General features: G+C 55.0%; 2 protein-coding genes across 4 annotated transcripts in view; both read left to right on the top strand.

Annotated features, from left to right (window-relative positions):
• ZC3H18 (zinc finger CCCH-type containing 18) overlaps positions 1–13291 on the top strand; it is a 50311-nt gene extending 37020 nt beyond the window's left edge. For 2 of the 3 annotated variants that reach the window (XM_075715298.1, XM_075715300.1), the window contains 7 exons: positions 1553–1696; positions 3486–3638; positions 5786–5946; positions 6566–6762; positions 7940–8036; positions 10336–10432; positions 12924–13291. In XM_075715298.1, coding sequence (XP_075571413.1) covers positions 1553–1696; positions 3486–3638; positions 5786–5946; positions 6566–6762; positions 7940–8036; positions 10336–10432; positions 12924–13122 — 1048 coding nt within the window. In that variant the 3' untranslated portion in view covers positions 13123–13291. The remainder of the gene's footprint in view (positions 1–1552; positions 1697–3485; positions 3639–5785; positions 5947–6565; positions 6763–7939; positions 8037–10335; positions 10433–12923) is intronic. The other variant, XM_075715299.1, reaches the window with a different exon arrangement.
• A 2848-nt stretch (positions 13292–16139) lies between these two features.
• Positions 16140–17410, top strand: IL17C (interleukin 17C). Its single transcript, XM_075714811.1, has 3 exons — positions 16140–16187; positions 16651–16979; positions 17161–17410. Exons 1-3 carry the CDS (start codon positions 16140–16142, stop codon positions 17408–17410), a joined length of 627 nt encoding a protein of 208 aa, XP_075570926.1.
• Positions 17411–18193: the final 783 nt, after the last annotated feature.

Below are 18193 nucleotides of genomic sequence, written 5' to 3' on the forward strand. Positions count from 1 at the left end.
TTGGAAAAGCACCTTAAGATCGAGTCCAACCATTAACCTAACACTACCAAATCGACCGCTAAACCATGTCCCTAAGCGCCACATCGAGGTCCCCGTCACGTATACACGAGTGTTTAGACACATGCCTGATTTACTATTCAAACATTCTGTACGTGCCAATATGTTTAGACAGGAGCTATAAGAAAGTTTCGTTCATTCCTCTGCTGTGGCTTTAGTTAACGCACAGCCTTAGAATAAAGAAATGGTTCGGCCTCATCTACTTTTAACAGTGGAGACAAATTAAAACAGCATTATAGCTATGAAACTGGTTTTGGCAGATTATGCCAGCGCTCCTGCTCTTTTAAATACTTGAAGTTGCTATTTCACAAACTCCTGTAATACGTAGTAAATTATGGATATGTTGGAGGGTGACGCAACGCCGTAATGATGTCACCTTTTTAAGTTGACCTGCAAATAAATGACACCATGGGAATCCCCCTGAATTCTCCGGAATATGGGACAATCCCCTTTGCCACACTTCTTGTGCCTTATTGACCTGGTTTAGTGTGTTGGTTGGTTTTTTGGTTGGTTTTTTTTTTTTTCCTTCTTAACTCGGTTCAGCCCTTTAAGGACACGCTCTCCGCCTGCAGCGATGTCTTTACACCCTTCTACTGCACATTGCAGTGCTGGTTTGGTAACACGCGCCGCCAGCCAGCAGCCTGCACTAGCACGGGGATTGTTTTTGTGGCGTAACATTGCATGCGCTTAATCCTGTGTTCTGCAGGGGATGAGTACAGATATTCTTAAGCTCAAGAGGAGGAATTAACAGTCTCTATTTTTGTATGCAGACAGCCGCCTCCTCCCCAGTTAATAGTAGGCGTGACATCAGTGCTGGGGATGTTGAGCAGTAACCAGCTATTAGAGCAGAGGCTGGAGTGCTCTGAGCCCAGAAGTGAGCAGCGCTGAAGAGCCAAAGCGATTCCCGTCTTGCGTAGTGGGTGCTAGATAAAGTCGCAAAAAAAAAACCCTTGCGTAGCGGTCCTCTTTGCCCGTTAGATGTTCCGCAGGGTAGCGCGAGCCAAGGGACGGGCCTGGGGGACGTTTGCACACACGGGCTCTTTTGCACCCTGCTAATCTGCTTGACGGAGTGAAAAAGAGCATTTTTGCACAGACTGCGTGCCTTTGATTCTGAAGCCTGACTGGCAGATTTTAAGTAGGTGTACGTGTCTGGGATAAAAACGCACAGAATCAAACGGATAAGAAACAGCGATTCCACGCAGTCTACTTCGTTAGTTAATTTACAAGTCGAATGTCTCCAAAATTGGCAGTTATATAGTAACTTGTCTCCGAAAAGGTGACTTGATTTAGAACATGGGAAACAGATCCCTGTAGGGGAATCCGTATTGTTTGCGAGTGTTTTGGTGAAATAGCCATGTGTCTGTAGCTACAGCAGTCATACCTATATAATATTTAGTCAACAGCAAACGTGAATGCGTTTCATCGCTTTTGAGAAAGTCTGTGTTGTGTACCTACCGAGTTTGAACAAGCGCATGAAAATTTTAATTTTTTGCAGTGAAAAATCTGTGAAGAAACTAGCTGCCCTTCCAGTCCCTCAGCCACTCACTAAAATTACAACAGCTGCACCGGAGCCAGCCAAACCAGGGGATAATCGAGAGGCAAGGAGGAAGGAACGTCAGACAAGGACTCCACCCAGGAGGTAAGAAAGCTGTGGGGTGGAGTGAGGCTTGATCTCCTGGAAGATAGAGCAAATCCTGGGTTTCTCTCGGGAGTACCAACTGCGAGGGCTCTTTGGTATTAAAGGATAAATCTGTTTCCTGGGGCAGGGAGGAAACGGGAAGAGAGGGAACGAGTTGGGGGTGAACGCTGGTGACTTGCCACAGCAAGTGGCTCCTGCCTCTGAAGGCTGGTTGGGGGATGAAGTAGGTGGAATACACGAAATGTGTCAAAAGGCAGGGTCTGCGGTGCAAAAAAAGGCACGTTTGAGAGCTGCTGGCTGCGGAGGCCGCGCAGCAAGGAGGCAGAGGTGCGTTGGTCCTGAGAGCAGATCTGAGGCGTTGGAGGGTCAAGGTTTGTGGTGATGGGTTTGGGCCCCGGTTACTCTAAACAGGTGCCAGTATGCTGGGAGTATTTCTGTGTGGTCCCAGGAGCTGGTTCGTCAGCGTCCAGCAGTACCGCTGGAGGGAAGGGGAAAAGCTCTGCTGCTCTCGCTGTCCCCAGCACACAACTTGCTGGCTCCCCTGCTCTGCTTTCTCTTCCTGGCTTCGTCCCGTGCGACTAGTTTGAATGTTTCAAGTGACTCGTTCTGTCTGTCCTCTAACTTTTTCTGTTGCCTTTTTCTCCCCCCTTTGCATTTGAAATGAGAGAGGCTTCTGACGATTTTCAAACAAGGAGCACTTGTATGCATCTAAATATGTTTATCAGGCTTAATCCATTGTACTGCATTTAAAAATGTTACAGGGTAAACACAGGTAGCATTGCCTGTACTCATCATGCATCCTTCTTACGTTAGAAGTTTTGAAATAGCAGTATGGTACCTACGTGTCTAGTCCATGGAAGCAGTAGTTTGGTGCCTAAGAAATGTATTCGCTAGAAATGTCTGCTTTATGAGCGCACAGGGAGACTGGGAATGTTTTATGCCTGCAGTAGGGCATATATGGTTCTCTTGGATCGTGGAGTGATGCTTTTTGTCAGTGTGTTTTGAAGATGGCTATAAGTCTGGTTTCCCTTCAGGTTTTCAGAAGCATCCTGAGGTCAATTCTTAATTTTGCATGGGATTACATCTCCTGTTTCTTCCCAGTAGCTAAAGAAAAGGCCTGGGCTGAGCAGTTATGTCTCCACAGGTGAAAACTGGTCATCACAGTTTCTTTTCCCTAGAAACTCTGTCAGTTCTAGTTTCTGTTTCACTTTAACTGGTTAATGATAATCTTGGATGTCTTTAGCCACCTTCCCATATTCTTTATTCCAATCTTGGGGTTGTGGGGTTGGGGTTTGTTTTTTTTTTTCATGCTTAGACCCACACAAACCCCACTGCCCTCCACTCTCCCTGCTGTGCAAATGACAAACCAGCTCTATTTATGTTAGTACTGATGTGTTAGTCACCAAAAAAAATGTGTATGATTATTTGTGTAGCCTGAAATATGAGGTAGTCCCCACTGTGTTACGCAGTTATCAGTTTTTCTTTGTAGGAAGCATTTGCTCCTGGTATCAGCACAGGATTAAGGTGCTTTAGCTGGTTCTTTGCCTGGCTTTCATTAGCATTATTCAGCCTTGCATAAAATGTCTACTGTTGAGAAAACAGATGCTTTCTCAGGACGGGGAACGCAGGGTTGAGAAGATCATCTGAAACAATTAACATTTGCAAAGCGCCAATCTCGTATACAATACAGAGCAACAGCATCATGCTCAAACTGTCCCTAAACAGTTTCTTCTAAGCCCGTTTCACGGCGGAGCACGGCGAGGTGAGGATGTCCTTTGCTATCTTGCAGGCGGACTATCAGCGGCAGCATCAGCGGCAGCGCCAGCAGCTACAGCGGTTCCAGTTCCCGATCTCGGTCCTTGTCTCGGTCTCTCTCCAGATCTCATTCCAGATCATCGTCTGCCTCAGTCTCCCACTCCCCATCTGGGTCCAGGAAATCCAGGTACAGCCTTGACCCTTGATAAGCTTTGCTGAAGTAGGAGGACATTATAACTATTCTTAACTGTTGTGATTTCTTGCAGCGAAAGCTCTCTCTAGCTTCAAGTATCAGAAGCGATAGGTAACTAGGACGTGAAACAAGATCGTTTCTTTGTGTAGTGTTATGAATCCCAAGTCCGGAATCGTGACAGTAGTACAACGTTGGTAGCGTCCTCGTGGCTTATTCAAGGAAATGATCAGTCACGTGTGCCAAAGTGCCCGTTTTTACCTAAATTACGACCAAAGCATCTCCGTATGGCCAGGGTGATTCCACAGCCTAATTTATTTACAAGGTAACTGTTTTTGGCTACGGAGCTTTGCTCTTCTAAACCTCTACTGCCTCTGGTTATTGGATGTCCTTAGGGAAGACGCTTGGCCTGTCAGGAGAGGTAGGTCAGAAAACACCTAAAAGGCCCAGCTAATGATATTTTTACTTTGCTGGTAAAGTTGCATGGCCAGTTCCCTTTGTGTTTAGCCCCAAGTGCATAGTTATATGGCTGTTAGTCTGTGGGATTTGTAAACAGCTAACTCCCTCCAGTAGAGTCATGAAACAAACCTCCTTCAAGTCCTTCGTTTTGGTTTTTTGCATTTGTTTGCGCACAGGAATCCCTAAAACCTTACAAGCAGCCTTGAAACATGACGCTTGCCTGTGATACAGATTTAAAAGTAGACCAACAGAGTAAAACTAGTGGATTAAGTAGGGCTTGGCTCTGACCAACGGTAATTCATGTATCTGAACTCTGTGAAACTCCAAGGTTCAACATCCGCATTATTTTACAGAAATACAGACTTGTTTACTACATGCTTGTCGCATTCATCAGATCAGGCAGGGGTGATGCAAGAGGTTCAGAGAGCGCTCGGGCACGCTGGCTCTGCGCTGCGCTGCCGTATGGGGCTTGAGAGGAGAAGATGGGGAAAACTTACTGCAGGTGTTGCTTGTGTGGCACCAGGGCCATGCTTGCTGCTATTACAGGGGGTGGGGAAAAGGAGGAAACATAGGAAATAGAGTCTGTGCCCAAACTTTATTTGCTGTCACAACCTTGTAGCCCGGAGCTTTCCTGGAGAAGGAGTTTCTGGCTCATCCAGTCACCGTTGCAGCAGTCGATGAGGCCTCTCGAAACTCGTCTCTATCGGGATACCAGCGGGTAGCAACTTTGCAGCTTGTTCCAGGGGCTTGTCTGCGCTGCAGCTGCCGCAGCCCCTTCAGTCGTACGCAAGCTGGCTTCCGGCAAGTGAGCTCGGACATTGCTGGCAAAGCAGTCGCTGGAGCACAAAAGTCTGTGTGACCTGCAGAACCTGCTGGAGAGGCTGCCTGAATATTCATGTAGCTAGCGTATGCCTGGTCCCACGTGGCAGCGGCTGCAATGCCAGCCGGCTCCCAGCTAGCTGGGATTTTTGGAGCCGCTTCAGTATAGCGAAGCGGAGGTGATGATGTGCCCCTGAAGGGAATTCTGATGCACAGCCCTGTATATATATTTTTTTTTTGTCTGATACATTTCCAAGTAGAAAGCCTTCCTTAATATAATGATTGTCTGACATTTTTAATGTTGTGAATCCATTAGAAGATAGCCATCTCATAGGCACTATTAGAAGATAGCCATCTTACTGGCATCTTCCCTGTCGTTATCAGTCGTGACAGTATGCACATCCTCAAAACAGGCAGCTGGGCTCTCCTCTACCCTGGGGAGCTGGGCAGGAGCTGTGGGCTGTAGGACTCCAGGGCTTTTAAAGCTTCTGTGAATAAATGTGTGCCAAACAACAAAAACATTGCCAGGGAACCCTTGATCTGAGCCCTAACACTGACCTGTACATGGTGGCGCACACCCTGCTTTCACTTTTTGTTTACCTGGGGAAATAGTGACCTGTTTACATGTTGCCTTAACGCTGTTTATAAATAAAGAGTACTTTCTAGACTTGCATCTAACATGTTTGGGATTTTTCATCTCGTCAGCACCCCAGGAGACACAGCCTTTATCTCTTCCTGGTTATTGCCTGCCTTCGCAGCTTTCTGACATCCCAGCCACTCGGGGGAATTAAAACAAAGGTGTCTGTCTCATCGCTGCCTGGTTCTTGTTGCATTCGTGACTGTAACGGGCTGTTGGCTCTTTCCAGGTCCCTGAGCGTGAGCAGCGTTTCTTCTGTCTCTAGTGCCTCCTCTAGCAGCAGCTCTGTACGCAGCGCCGACTCCGAAGACATGTACGCGGACTTGGCCAGTCCTGTTTCCTCAGCCAGCTCCCGATCCCCAACCCCAGCGCAGCAGAAGAAAGGTAGAGGTACCTGGTTTGGAATTTTCTTCTCCAAGGGGTCCTGGGAAAAGAAGGGCGGCGGGGGGTGGAGCAGAGATCTGCATACATCTTGCTTGGTGATACTGTGGGCTCCAGGAAAATTGTTGAGCAGAACAGACGCTTATGGCTGGCGTAGACTAGGGGAGCCCAGAGGCTTCGCCTGAGGAGGGTGAGGCCATGGAGAAGGGAGGCTGCGGAGCAAATGGGCGTTTGCATCCTTCCATCCATGTGTCTCTGGCTGTAAAGATGCTTCTTCCTGCCTGGGAGTTCTGCCTGATGCCCCCTCACTTACCTTGTTCTCTTTCACCCTTGTGAGGTGAGGATAAATCTTCTGGACAACTCCAGTATCGTGTTGCTCTTCCTCTGTTCTTTTAAACCATAGCAGAATTGGCAGCAAGAGCTTTTTGTTCTTTGTCTTTTCTGGTAAGCATCCTCTCTGCAGAAATTCTGGTTTCCTGACTTTTTTAACCTCGGGGCCACATGCTGTGCTGACTAGTGTGGACTTTTTCAGTCCCTGGAGCAGCGTCCTCTTGCCCTGTCCTCCAAAGGGAGGGCAGGCGAAAGGAATCGTTCGCAAGTCACGACATCTGCTCTCTGTTTTCAACAGGAAAGTCAAAAAAAGAAGATAGCGCTAAAGAGGAGAAGCGGAAACGGGATGCGCCCGCTCAGCTCCTAAAATCAGCCAAGCCCACCCAGGGGAGCAAATCGCAGCAGCTCCTCCAGACCCAGCAGCCCTCAGCCCCCCAGTCTCAGCAAGGGGGCTTCAGCGCTCACAAAGAGATCAAACTGACGCTCTTGAATAAGGTGAGAGGTGGGGTGGGTGCACAGGGGGGTGGTTCCGAGGCACGGATGGGATGGATACTGGGGCTCGGGGCTGGCGGAAGGGTTGCTCCAGGCTCCGTGCTGTCGGGATGAGCTCAGTCGGGTAGGTCTGCAGCTGGGATTGAAGGGCGGCGGACAGAACCAGTCTGGCAGCACACACCCTGTGGTGGCTTGAATTTGGGACTGTGTTGGCGGCTCCCCTGGGGCACATTCCTGCTGCAGCTTCAAGGGCTCTTCCCCGCTTTCTCGAAGGCTGCAGCCGGAGCACCGAGGTGAAGGCGTGCACGGCGCAGTCCCACATGCGCCAGGGCCTTGCCCGCTGAAAGCGTGCTCCTCGCACGCTTCCGAGCGAGCTCTCCTCCCACTGCCCGCTCCGGAACGAACTGCTGACGAGTCATTAACTGAGTCAGGAGGTAAAAGTGGCAATTGCCTCGCCTCTCTGGGGTGCGGGCTGCCAGCCACGCTTTCCGCAGGGAGCCTGGCTCTTTCCCCTTTACGACTAAGCCCAATGCCCCAGTTGGGTGCCTTCGGCCGAGATTGCAATCCAGATCATGTGGGAGAGTTCAGCCTCGTGGGGTTTTGTGCTGGAGCAGGGTGTTGGCCCCAGTCATGTGAGTAGGTTCCTGGTTTGGAAGCGTTAATGTTTTTTTCTGACAGTCCAAATTCCCCATTGCAGTCTGAGGCCGCAGTTTTCTCTACTTCCCTGTGCTGTGACGTGAGGCGCCTTTATCGAGTCTGTGAAGCATGCTCCGTGGGGAGGAGTGTGCAATTACGCATAACTACCAGCTGGCATGGTCAGATCCTGGAAGAAAGCACGGCTCCGCATGCCTCCTTGACATTTGCTATCCTTGGTGCTGCCGAAAAAAAAAAAACCAACCCTCTACAAAATGCTGCTAGTTCCTGTTTCTGGCAATTATGAAAATAGCCCATGAAATGCGGCACAGCGTTAGCCCCGGTGCCAGAGGATGTGGCTGTTTGCTTACGGTGGTAGGGGGATTACGTGGTGCCAGTGATGGCTGGGACTGGTGTGCGCAGAGTTTCATAGGAGACGCGGGTGAGCAAGCCAGCGCATCGTGAGCGCCCGTCAGAGGAAATATCTCTGCCTGCTTCCCTCCCCAGTGGCTGCTCAGCTCCATTGTCTGTTTTAATTTCATTTTAGGCAGCTGACAAAGGAAGTAGGAAGAGATACGAGCCAGCAGACAAAGACAGGCCGACCTCTCCTCCAGCCAAACGGGCGAACCTGTCACCTGACAGAGGTGAGACATCAGCCGTCCCAGGGACTCCTGGCCTGGCTGGCTTCCTGCTCTGCCGCTCGAGGCGGTGCTCCGGCGACAAATGTCCCGTGAAAGTCTCTGCTGCAAGCGTCCACTTGCTGAAGAGGTTAATTGCGGGCATGTGTCCTTCCAAAACCTCAGAGTGTGCGATTGCCACCAGATAACGCGGGTGTATTAGCCGTCCTGCTGCAAAAAACACGGTGGAGGTGAGACGCTCCGGTTTGTGAAGTAAGCGAGGTGAGGTCAGCCCTGGGCAGGCCAAACCCGGCCTTGCCTAGCTGTCTTGTGGTGCACGTTGTGAGTACCTTGGCTCCACTATGTCTGTGTAACTCCACTGCAAAAAAAAAAAAAAAAAAAAAAAAAATTAGCCCTTGCTTTGAAGACACAGCGTGCTCATCTCCCGCTCTAGGTACGCATCCGTCCCATAGCGGCCTCCTATTCTCTGGTGATGGTGTTGGATGTGGCTGTGGAAGTCATGGAGTTTTCCCTTACCGTATCCCAGGGTCTTCTTTGCCTTGTATCTCAGTGCATCGCCACGGATCTTAATTCTCCTGATAGAAAGGCTTGTGGCAGTGCTTAGAAAGGGCACATGGGCTGCCAAGGCTCCGGGATGGATGCAGTAATTGGCAATATCACCCGTCCTGCGAAACGACACGATTTCCCCACTTGTGCGTGACACAATCTGATCTGCCCTGTATGTTTAGAAAGACACGGGCTTTCCAAGTGTTCTCCTGCCTGTGAATCCTCAGCAGCAGCGTTAGCACCTCGGAAAGCCGAGCTAGCAAGCCGCGTCGCAAGGGACCTAAATGCCGCACTCCAGCCTTTTGCTGTCGCCGCTGAAAAACGAAGCGGGGGAGTCGTCAGCCAGAGGTGCCTGGTTTTGACGTACACGCCAGCATTGACACGTGATGTTGTTTTCCCTGTTGTCTCAGCTGTAGGTGTATCTTGTTGACTCTGGGTGCCAGCCAGAAGAAATTTCTGTGCTAATAATCTCGTTGCATTCAACTCCTGCAAAGGCAGCCTGGAAGGGACTGGGTGAGGTTGAAGTTCACTAGGATTGAGTTCACAACTACTGCTGAGCTGCAGACAAATGAATGGGCCAGCCTAGCAAGCTGTGCTGATTTTTATAGATACAGAGATGTAGATGTTGTTATATACTTTATTTGTTTCTACGTTATAAAGCGTTTTTAAGCAGTGGCAAATGGGACGCAAGCCCTGAAGGCAACTCAGCCTGACCTCCCAGTGGCAAGCGTACCCTTAACTGAATTGGGGCTGAGCAAGGGGCACCCTCCGGCGTGCAGCTTGCGCTCCGGCGTCGCAGCACAAAGCTGGGTCGGTGTTTGTGCCCCGAGTCTCGCTCCCCTGTTCTGTAGCCTTGCTGCGATCAGATCTGCAGTGTCTGCAGCCTTGCCTTTCTGACGGTGTCAGTCCTCAGGAGCAGAGGGCTGCCCTAACACTCGCTGAAAGCGAGATCAGCAGCACGTATAGCACCAGTATAGCACGGCGTGCTGCTGGGCTCGTCCCCGGGGCTCGCAGGCAGCCCTGCGGGCACACAGGCTGCCTTCCAGCTATAGTTGTGTCTCTGTGCACTGGGATAACAGGGGTTGGGAAACCCGCTGCAACGAAGCTGGATAATGCTGTTGCCAGGACCCCAGCGGGCTCCCCGCCAGTGGCAAGTCGCCACAGCAGCTTTGTTCAGGCAGGGCACGATGGCTCAGTCTGCGCTGAACAAACATGGGGGTGATGCTGCACGTGGATTGGCACCAGCTGGCTCCCAAAGCGGCAGAGCTGCGCTCGCCCAGCGCTCCTTAAGCCAATCCACCCTGTTATCTGGCCAGCACGGAGCCAGCTCGGGTGCCGCTGTGCCCATTGCGCGCAAACCAGACGATCTGCCAGGGGATGATGGAGCACTGACTTGGTCCGCGAGGGCCAGCCCTGCCCCGCAGGTTTGCAAGCAAAGCTCAGCCTAAAAGTGCAGTGGAGGAGCCTTGTTCCGGCAGCCGGAGGGTGAGGAGAGGGCCAGCACAGCTCCCCGCAGGCAATGTTTTGTACAGCTGACCACGGGGCACAGCCTTGACTAGCTTTTCTGCTCCCCCTGAAGACAAGGGTGCACAACAGTAGGTTCCTTTTCTGGCTGCTGCTGGACTTGGCTTTTTGCTGGCAAGATCTGGTCGGGTCTGAAGAGAACATCCTTACGCTGCTGCGACGGTACGGTAGGCAGGGTAGCGACCCCGTATCTTGGCGATGAGCAAGAACATCTCACCTTTTCTTTTCCCGATAGGCTCTCGCGACAGGAAGGCGACCGGGAGACTCTCTTCACCCAAGCAAGAGCGACAGAGGGGCCAGAACCCAAAACCTTCTCCTGCGCAGACAGACAGGTCAGTGCCCGCTTGTTCTCATGGGTCTCTTGCGGGCCGGGCTGGGGCTCGCACTTCTCCCGTGGTTCCATCCCTCCTCTCAGGGCAGCTCTGAGGCACTCTGGCCGTAGTTCCCAGTTGTCACAGAGGCACAGCGAGAGGAAGGACACGAAGCTCCCTGGGCAGGAGCCAAAGGTGCTCAGGGATTCACATGGAAGCCACCGGCTAAACCGTTCCAGCTCAGAAACGAGCAGGAGCCTGGGGGTTTTCTTGAGGTCAGTCCCAGCAAGAGGAGCCAACTGGGTTAGGTGCAAGCTCAGTCATGTCGGTGCCTCTGCCTCTCGCTAGCGCTGCGTAGTGCTAATGAGAAAGTACAACCCCGCTGCCGAGCTCCTCGTGGCACCTGGCTCGGGTGCCCGATTCCCTTCCTTCGTAGCCTGGCATACCCTCAGCCACTCACTTTGCTGCTGGGAGATGTTAAAATGTGGCCCCTGCATGAGACCGAACGGCTTTGCGCTTTTCCATCCCCTCTGGTGACAGGTGACCAGCTCACGTCCGATTTCTTGGCAGTCTGCACCCGCTTGCTGTGCTGGGAATATCCCATTGCAGAACTGGATGTGTGGCTCCAGGGGCCTTGGGCTGTGCTCGGCTCAGAGCCCTTTGGCTAAAGGGTTGTGGAGCACCTTCTGTGGCACGCCTAAAGCTTCCTCCGTCCTCCTCGCCCGTAGCCAGCCAGCGCTGCTTTTCATTTCTCTTAACGCCATTTCTCCGAGGAGCTCTGTGAGCAAACGGATGCAGCCCTGTCCCGCACCCCTGCGCGGAGCCGTGTCACCCCCTCTCCCCAGCCTGGGGGCACGAGCGAGCCTCAGTTTCTGTGTGTCAGTCTTCCCAAACTGAAACCTAGCCCCGTCTGCCGCAGCCCTGTCCTCCTTCAGACCCTGAGGTCCCATTTTCTAGCAGTGAAGAGGAACCTCAGCCTTTCCAGAGTAGTGGTGGTGACCGCATCCTTGGTTCTTGACCCTCTTCCACCTACTGCTGTTCGGTTTGGCCGTGTCGCACGGTGGGTTCGACGCGCCCTGTGCTCGGGCACGGGGCTGGTTAAGAACACGCTGGCTTTCTCTAGGGCAGCCGAACGGTAGCTCCGTGTGCCGGATTGAACTCCTCGGGGTTGTTTGGGTCACGCTTGCGCAGCCCCGCTTCTCCGAAGCGTAGCACGAAAGGGCGCAAGCGGCGTTGAGAGGGGACGGTGACTCCCACCGCTGGCATCTGGCAGCAGCAGTGGCACGGGCTTTCCCAAACAGTCCAAGTCATTAGAAAGAGCCGGCCGAGGCTCAGACCGCGCCTTCGGTGCGTTACTGAGCTAGCAGCGCTGCAAAACCGCGGCAGGCTCCTGACGCCGCTCTGCTTCCCGGTCCTGTCATCCTTGTCCCGCCATAAGGGAGGAAGCGGTGGGAAGAGCTTGCAGGCCGCTTCCCTCCAGCCCCGGTCACAGCCCGATCCAGGAAAAGCCACTGCTGCCAGCGATGGGGACCAGTGGCTCCCGTCCTCCCTGCGTGGGGCCGGCCAGATTCCCCGGGTGCAGGGGAGGGGAGCGTTCCCCCAGCTTTGCTTTGCTCCCGCAGCAAAGCAGCGTCGGAGCGGAGCTGGAGGGCAGTGCTGGGTGCCCGTCAGCTGCCAGATCCGCGCCACGAGACCCCGCAGCATCGCAGGGCAGGGGCTGTCAGGATTTAGAATCATGGAATCGTTTGGGTTGGAAAAGACCTTTAAGATCATCCAGTCCAACCATTAACCTGACACTACCAAGTCCACCACTAAACCAGTTAAGGGGAGAGGAATAATTCATTTCATGTTTCCTGGCTTGGTGGCTGGATTGTTTTTTAATGAAAGTAAAACTGGGAATCACTAAGGTTGGAAGGGATCTCTAAGACCATCAGTCCAACCATCAACCCAACCCCACTGTGCCCACTAAATCATGGCCCCAAGTGCCACCTCTGCCCGTTTTTTGAGCCCCTCCAGGGATGGGGACTCCCCCACCTCTCTGGGCAGCCTGTTCCAATGCGTGACCACTCTTTCTGTGAAGAAATTTCTCCCAGTATCCAACCTAAACCTCCCCTGACGCAGCTTGAGGCCATTTCCTCTCATCCTATTTGAGACCATGGGGCTTCTCCAGGGCTGCCCTGCGCTTACCTGCGGTGCTCTCCCCTCTCCGCCGGCGTGACCGTGCACTCCCTTGCACCCGTGCATCCCCCAGCAAACTGCTCGCAGCAGCCGGCACGGCCCTTGGGGGTTGCTGTCGTGTCGTTTAAACTTCAGGATCCCCCCTGGAGCAGCTGATTTTTGACTGTTTCAGCTGGTTTTCCAACCCCAGGCCCTTGTGTCTTGAACCTGTTTTCTTCCACCGGCGCTGAGAGCGATGCTTTCTGCCGGAGCGGATGCCGGAGGGGTTTGTTTCCAGCGCGGCGTGCTGCCGGCGAGCACCCTCTCACCACCCTCTCCTCTCTCTCCCTGCCAGGAAACGCCAGCTCTCGCCTCAGTCCAAGAGTTCCAGCAAAGTCACGAGCATACCGGGCAAAGCATCCGAGCCGGGCCCCACGGGCGCCAAGGCGGGCAAATCCAGCACCCTGTCACGACGGGAGGAGCTCCTGAAGCAGCTCAAGGCGGTGGAAGATGCCATCGCTCGCAAGCGGGCCAAAATCCCGGGGAAAGTATAGTGGGCCGTGCACGGAGCGCCGCTCTGCCCCTTAGTGACTGTTCATGTTTTTATAAATAGTGTAAAAGCGGCCACTTTGGGATTTTGCAGTTCTGTCTTATTTTGGCTGCGATTCTTTTTAAAAAAAAAAAAACAAAAAACAAAACAAACCAACAACAACAAACCACACACACACACACAAAAAAAAAAAATACTGAAGTTTTGTCAGCTGAGATTGCCCGTGACGCCTCTCTCCGGCTCCCGAAGGGCGAGCGGGGCCAGCCCCCGGCTCTGCCCCCGCCGGCTCCATGTAAATTATGCACAGAGGACTCCAGCCCCGTCGGATGCTCTCCCTCTTCCTCTCTTTCTCTCTGCCCTCTCCTCTTTGCTAGCCTTGAGTTGTATTCTCCTAGTTAGCCCTGCTGTGTGTCGAGTGTCTTCAGCAATGCAGTTCTATATACTGTGTAACGAGAGAGCCGAAAACTGCTGTGAACTACTGGCAACATCACCTTCTCCCCCTGCTCTCCCACCCCAGGAACAAAAATATATATATATTCTTGACTAAAGTCTGATTGGAAAAAAAAATGACCTGTCTTTTATTTTAAGCAGCGGATTGTTTTAGTTGATTTAAAAGGAGCCCTGAAGGTGTTGTGGGGATGTCTGTCTAACAAGGAGCGTCCTTTTTCCTTTTTTTTTTCTTTTTTTTTTCTTTTTTGGTTTTTTTTTTTTTTTTTTTGAGGGATCTCCCTGAAATAAAGTATTTTGATAACCAGTTCTTCCTTTCTCTGCTCTTCTCTGCCTGCCCCTGTCCTCCCTCTCCCTGACCTTGGGGGCCCTATCCCCCCATCTTTGGGCTGTGTAATTTTATTTTTCCTGCTGACCCCATGGCCGTACCGACTCTGCCGCCAGCACAGGCACCTGCCCGGAGCTGGAAGAGCTGCTGCATCTTTTGGGGGAGCACCGTGTCCACTCTCTGGGGGTACCTGGTGCCCCTGAGCCCCCCCGCCGTGTACCCCAGTGCCGTGGAACCTCTGAGCCTTGCACCCCAGTATGAAACCAGTATCCCACTGGTATGAAATGGCCGGAGCTGCAGCCGGGGTCGTTGCTGCCTTCGCCTGGCACAATCTGGGGGTGCCTCTGCACCCATCCAAACCTTCTGGGGATGATGTGGGGGGGCCCTGCTCCCATCTGCTGCTGGGGGAGGCTCTGCCTGCTGTGTCCCTGCCTGCTTGGGGTGCGTGGCACCCCGTAAAGTCGCCACCAAAATGGGTGCAAATCCCATCTCTCTGGTAAAAGACCAAAGCGTGGCTGTGCCTGGTCCTGCAGTCTTGTTTGCAGCGCGTGCTTCCCCTGCTCCCAGTGCTGTGCTTCCTGCCGTACTGGGACCACTGGGCTGCTACGGGGACAGAGCCCTCACCCCAAAATCCTTTCCTTGCCACCAAAGTTTGCGGTGCAGCGTGGCACGGTGGTCCCGGCGAGCCCAAGCCCGGCAGCGGGGTGGGGTGCAAGGAGGGAGCACGTTAAAGGACGCAGGATATGGACCAGAAATGGGGGAAAAAAGTTAAAAAAAACCCAACCAAACAAAATAATCTACTTACTCCTGAACCAGCTCTTCTGGTCCCACCGCATCCTCCCCTCTCTGCTCAGCACCAACTTTGAGCCTTCAACGCCTCGGTGCCGGACCGGGGAGCATCGGTGCGGGGAGGTGTAGCCGCAGCCCTTTCCAGGGTTGCCCAATTTGGGATTTCTGCTCTGGGAACGTGACGGTGATATCACTGGCGGGCTTACGCAATGGGGCCGTGGCCTGGGGCACCGGGATCTTGTCCCCATGGATCACGGGTGGACGGGTACCCCGGGGCATCCCGTGCCCGCCAGCGGCGGGCACGGGATGCCCCGGGGTACCCGTCCACCGGCACCGGAATCCTCGCACGACCTGGACCACCGCACCCATCACCGGAGCATCAGCGCAGCCAAACCGCGAGCCAACCCCCTTCCCTACGAGTCTCCGCACGTCCATCCCTACCAACCTTTTCCCTCCCAACAATTTTGGGGGGTGGGGGGTGTCACGAGTTGATTTCCGGGCTGGAACGCGCTGAGTTGAGAAGGAAGTACGACGGCCCGCGGGGAGGAGGAAGGCAGCCGGAGCTGGAGTTTCCAGGTGTGTGTACATCACCAACCCGAGCCCTATATAAAGGCGGCGGCGGCGGCGGTGCTGCCACTCGGCCGCCCGCATCCCCGGGGCAGCAGTTCGGAAGGGTCCTGGTTCCCCCCCTCCCCAGCCTCGCCGCGCTCCCGCACCCTCGACGCCCACCTGATGGTAACGCCGGGGAGGGGGTGCAGGGGTACGGGTGCGAGCAGACGGCGCTGGGATGGGGTGAGAGCGGGTGTGCATGCACATACATGCACAGGGAGGGGGGGGTGTTGCACGCCCTGTGCATGATGGGGGAGTTTATGTGTGTGTGCATGCACACGCACACGCGTGTGCATGAGGTCTCCATGCCTGGAGAGGTGCAAATGTGACAGTTGATGGGTGCTGGGGGTGTGTGTAGATGCACATGAGCTGGAGATGCGTGTGGCTGTACACAGCAGTGCATGTGTACATGTGCATGCTGCTGGGGTGGTGTGGTTTTGGTTTGGTGTTGTGGGGTTGGTGGTTTTTTTTTTTTTTTTTTTTTTGCATATATGTGTGCTCGTATGTAGGGGACTATAGCTCCCTGTATGTGTAAAACAGCTGGCCAGTACTGTATGAACACATGTGCCCAGCTCTACACACATCTGCTGGTCATGTATGTGTGTCTATGTGCACGTGGAAGGGTATTTGGGGCATATACACGTGTGCTGTCAATACATGTGTGCACGTATGTACATGTCCATGCATGCACATGTGCTGTTACCTCCGTGTGGGCGCCCACAGGCTGACACCTCTCTCTGTGTGTATATACACGTGTGTTTGTGCATGGAAGGGCAGTGTAGGGCACGTATGACTGCTTGTACATGCATGTGTGCACACCGGCGCTAACAAACACATGTATTATGCGCATGTGCTTGTATCCCCAACACCTGCATGCACATGTGCGGGCGCTCCAGGTGCATGTGTGCCGCTAGCGTGTGTCTGTTTGTGTGTAGCTACACGTGTGCTGGCATGCCGGGTGCGTGCATGTCTGGCCATACAGCTAGTCTCTGCGCGGGTAAAGCTGTATACACGTGTGCTGGTGCTGCGTGTGCACATTGCATGTTTTGCGGGGGGGGGTGGGGGTGTAGCTACATGCGTGCTGGTACTCTGCACATCTGCACACATGTGTGCTAGCGCTCTGGGTGCCGGTGGGTGCGTGCTCATGGTTTTGGGCTGAGGGTGCAGGCACACACGCGCCCGTGCTCTGCACATCAAAGCCCCCCCAGGGCTTGGGGGGGGGGGCTGCGAGCGCACCCCAAGGGACCCCCGGGGAGGGCTGCGGGTGCCCGCGTCCCCAGGAGGGCGGGTGGGTGGGTGCCAGGGCAGGGCGCCCCGCGGGGTGCGGGTCTCCCCGCCTGACCCGGGCTCTTGCGGCAGGGCTGGCTCGGTGCCCTGGCACTGCTGGGTGCCCTGGCTCTGTGCCGCGGCCTGCGCCGCGCCGGCAGCCCCCCGCACCACCCGCACGTCCACTGCTACAGCGCGGGCGAGCTGCGGGACGGCGAAGCTCCCGCGCATCTCCTGGGCCGCAGCCTGCGCTGGGACCACTACGTGCCGGTGCAGCTGGTGCCGCAGCTGGAGCGCTTGCAGGAGGCCAGCGGGCGCCACCGCCGCCACCGCCGCCACCAACGCGCCTGTCCCGCGCTGCAGCTCCGCGCCGGCCTCCGCAGCGAGCCCAACGAGCGCTCCATCTCCCCATGGCGCTACCGGTGAGTGCCCGGGACCCCGCGCTGGCTGCTGCGCCCTGCCTCAGTTTCCCCGAGCATCCATCGCCCGCCCTTTCCCATCGCCGGCTCGGAGGGGGTCCGATCCCAACGCTGGGTGACTTGGGGGGTTGGGGGGCAGAGGGGAAGGGGCTCGCTGAGCGTGTGCCCCCCCCCCTACCCGCAGCATCGATGAGGATGAGAACCGCTACCCGCGCAAGCTGGCCTTCGCCGAATGCCTCTGCAGCGGCTGCGTGGACGTCAAGACGGGGCGGGAGACGACGTCGCTCAACTCGGTGGCCATCCACCAGACCATGATGGTCCTACGGCGCAAGCCCTGCCCGCGTCCCACCGGCTCCGGCCTCGTCACCTTCGAGGTGGACTACATCAGGGTGCCGGTGGGCTGCACCTGCGTCCTGCCCCGCACCGGGCGCTGAGCCCCCCACCCCGCTCCCGTGGAGCCCCGTAACGTGACCGTGTCACCGCATTTCCCCCGCTACCCGTGCTTGTTTTAGAGCACCCACCCGGCCCCCCGCACCCACCCACCGCCGGGTGCCCCCCGCCGCAGAACCCCTCACTTCGTTATTTATGAGTTATTTATAAGCCTTGCTGCTGGGGGACTTTTTTTTTTTTTTTTTTAAAAATTTATTTATTGCTGATCTCCCCTTCCGCAAAGGCTGCGACTCCGGGTCCAGCATCACCCCCACGGGTGCCCGAGGCCCCACGGCCGGACCCTGCGAGCGTTTCTTGGCGCCTCGCTGGATATTTATTCCTCCGCGGAGCTATTTATTGGTCCCCTCCCCATGATGTGCCGTCTTAACGCCGGCAGCGCACAGCCTGCGAATAAAGGCCGAGCCTCCCGGCGCCATCCTGGCTCTGTTCCTGGCCGGTGGGGACGCCGGCAAAAGGGGTGCGGGTGGGGACGGATGCCACGGCCGCGGGCGTCCCGTGGGGCGACGCTCGGCCCCCGGGCACCTCTCAGCCCCAGCGCCGTGGGTGAAGCACCAGTGCTCCCAGTACGGCAGGGCAGGAGGAACTGGGAGGTGATGCCGTGGCGCAGAGGGGTACCCCACACCCCTGGGGTTGGGGGGGCAGCCCCAGCACCCACCACCCACACCTTTCCCAGGGCTCTGCCCCCCAGCACCCACATCCCACGTGCCCAGCACCACCTGCCAGGGCCGCCCCACGCGCCAGCAGCACCCATGGGTGCCCCAGGGCGG

This window comes from Pelecanus crispus, chromosome 8, assembly GCF_030463565.1.
Source record: "Pelecanus crispus isolate bPelCri1 chromosome 8, bPelCri1.pri, whole genome shotgun sequence".
NCBI lineage: Eukaryota > Metazoa > Chordata > Aves > Pelecaniformes > Pelecanidae > Pelecanus > Pelecanus crispus.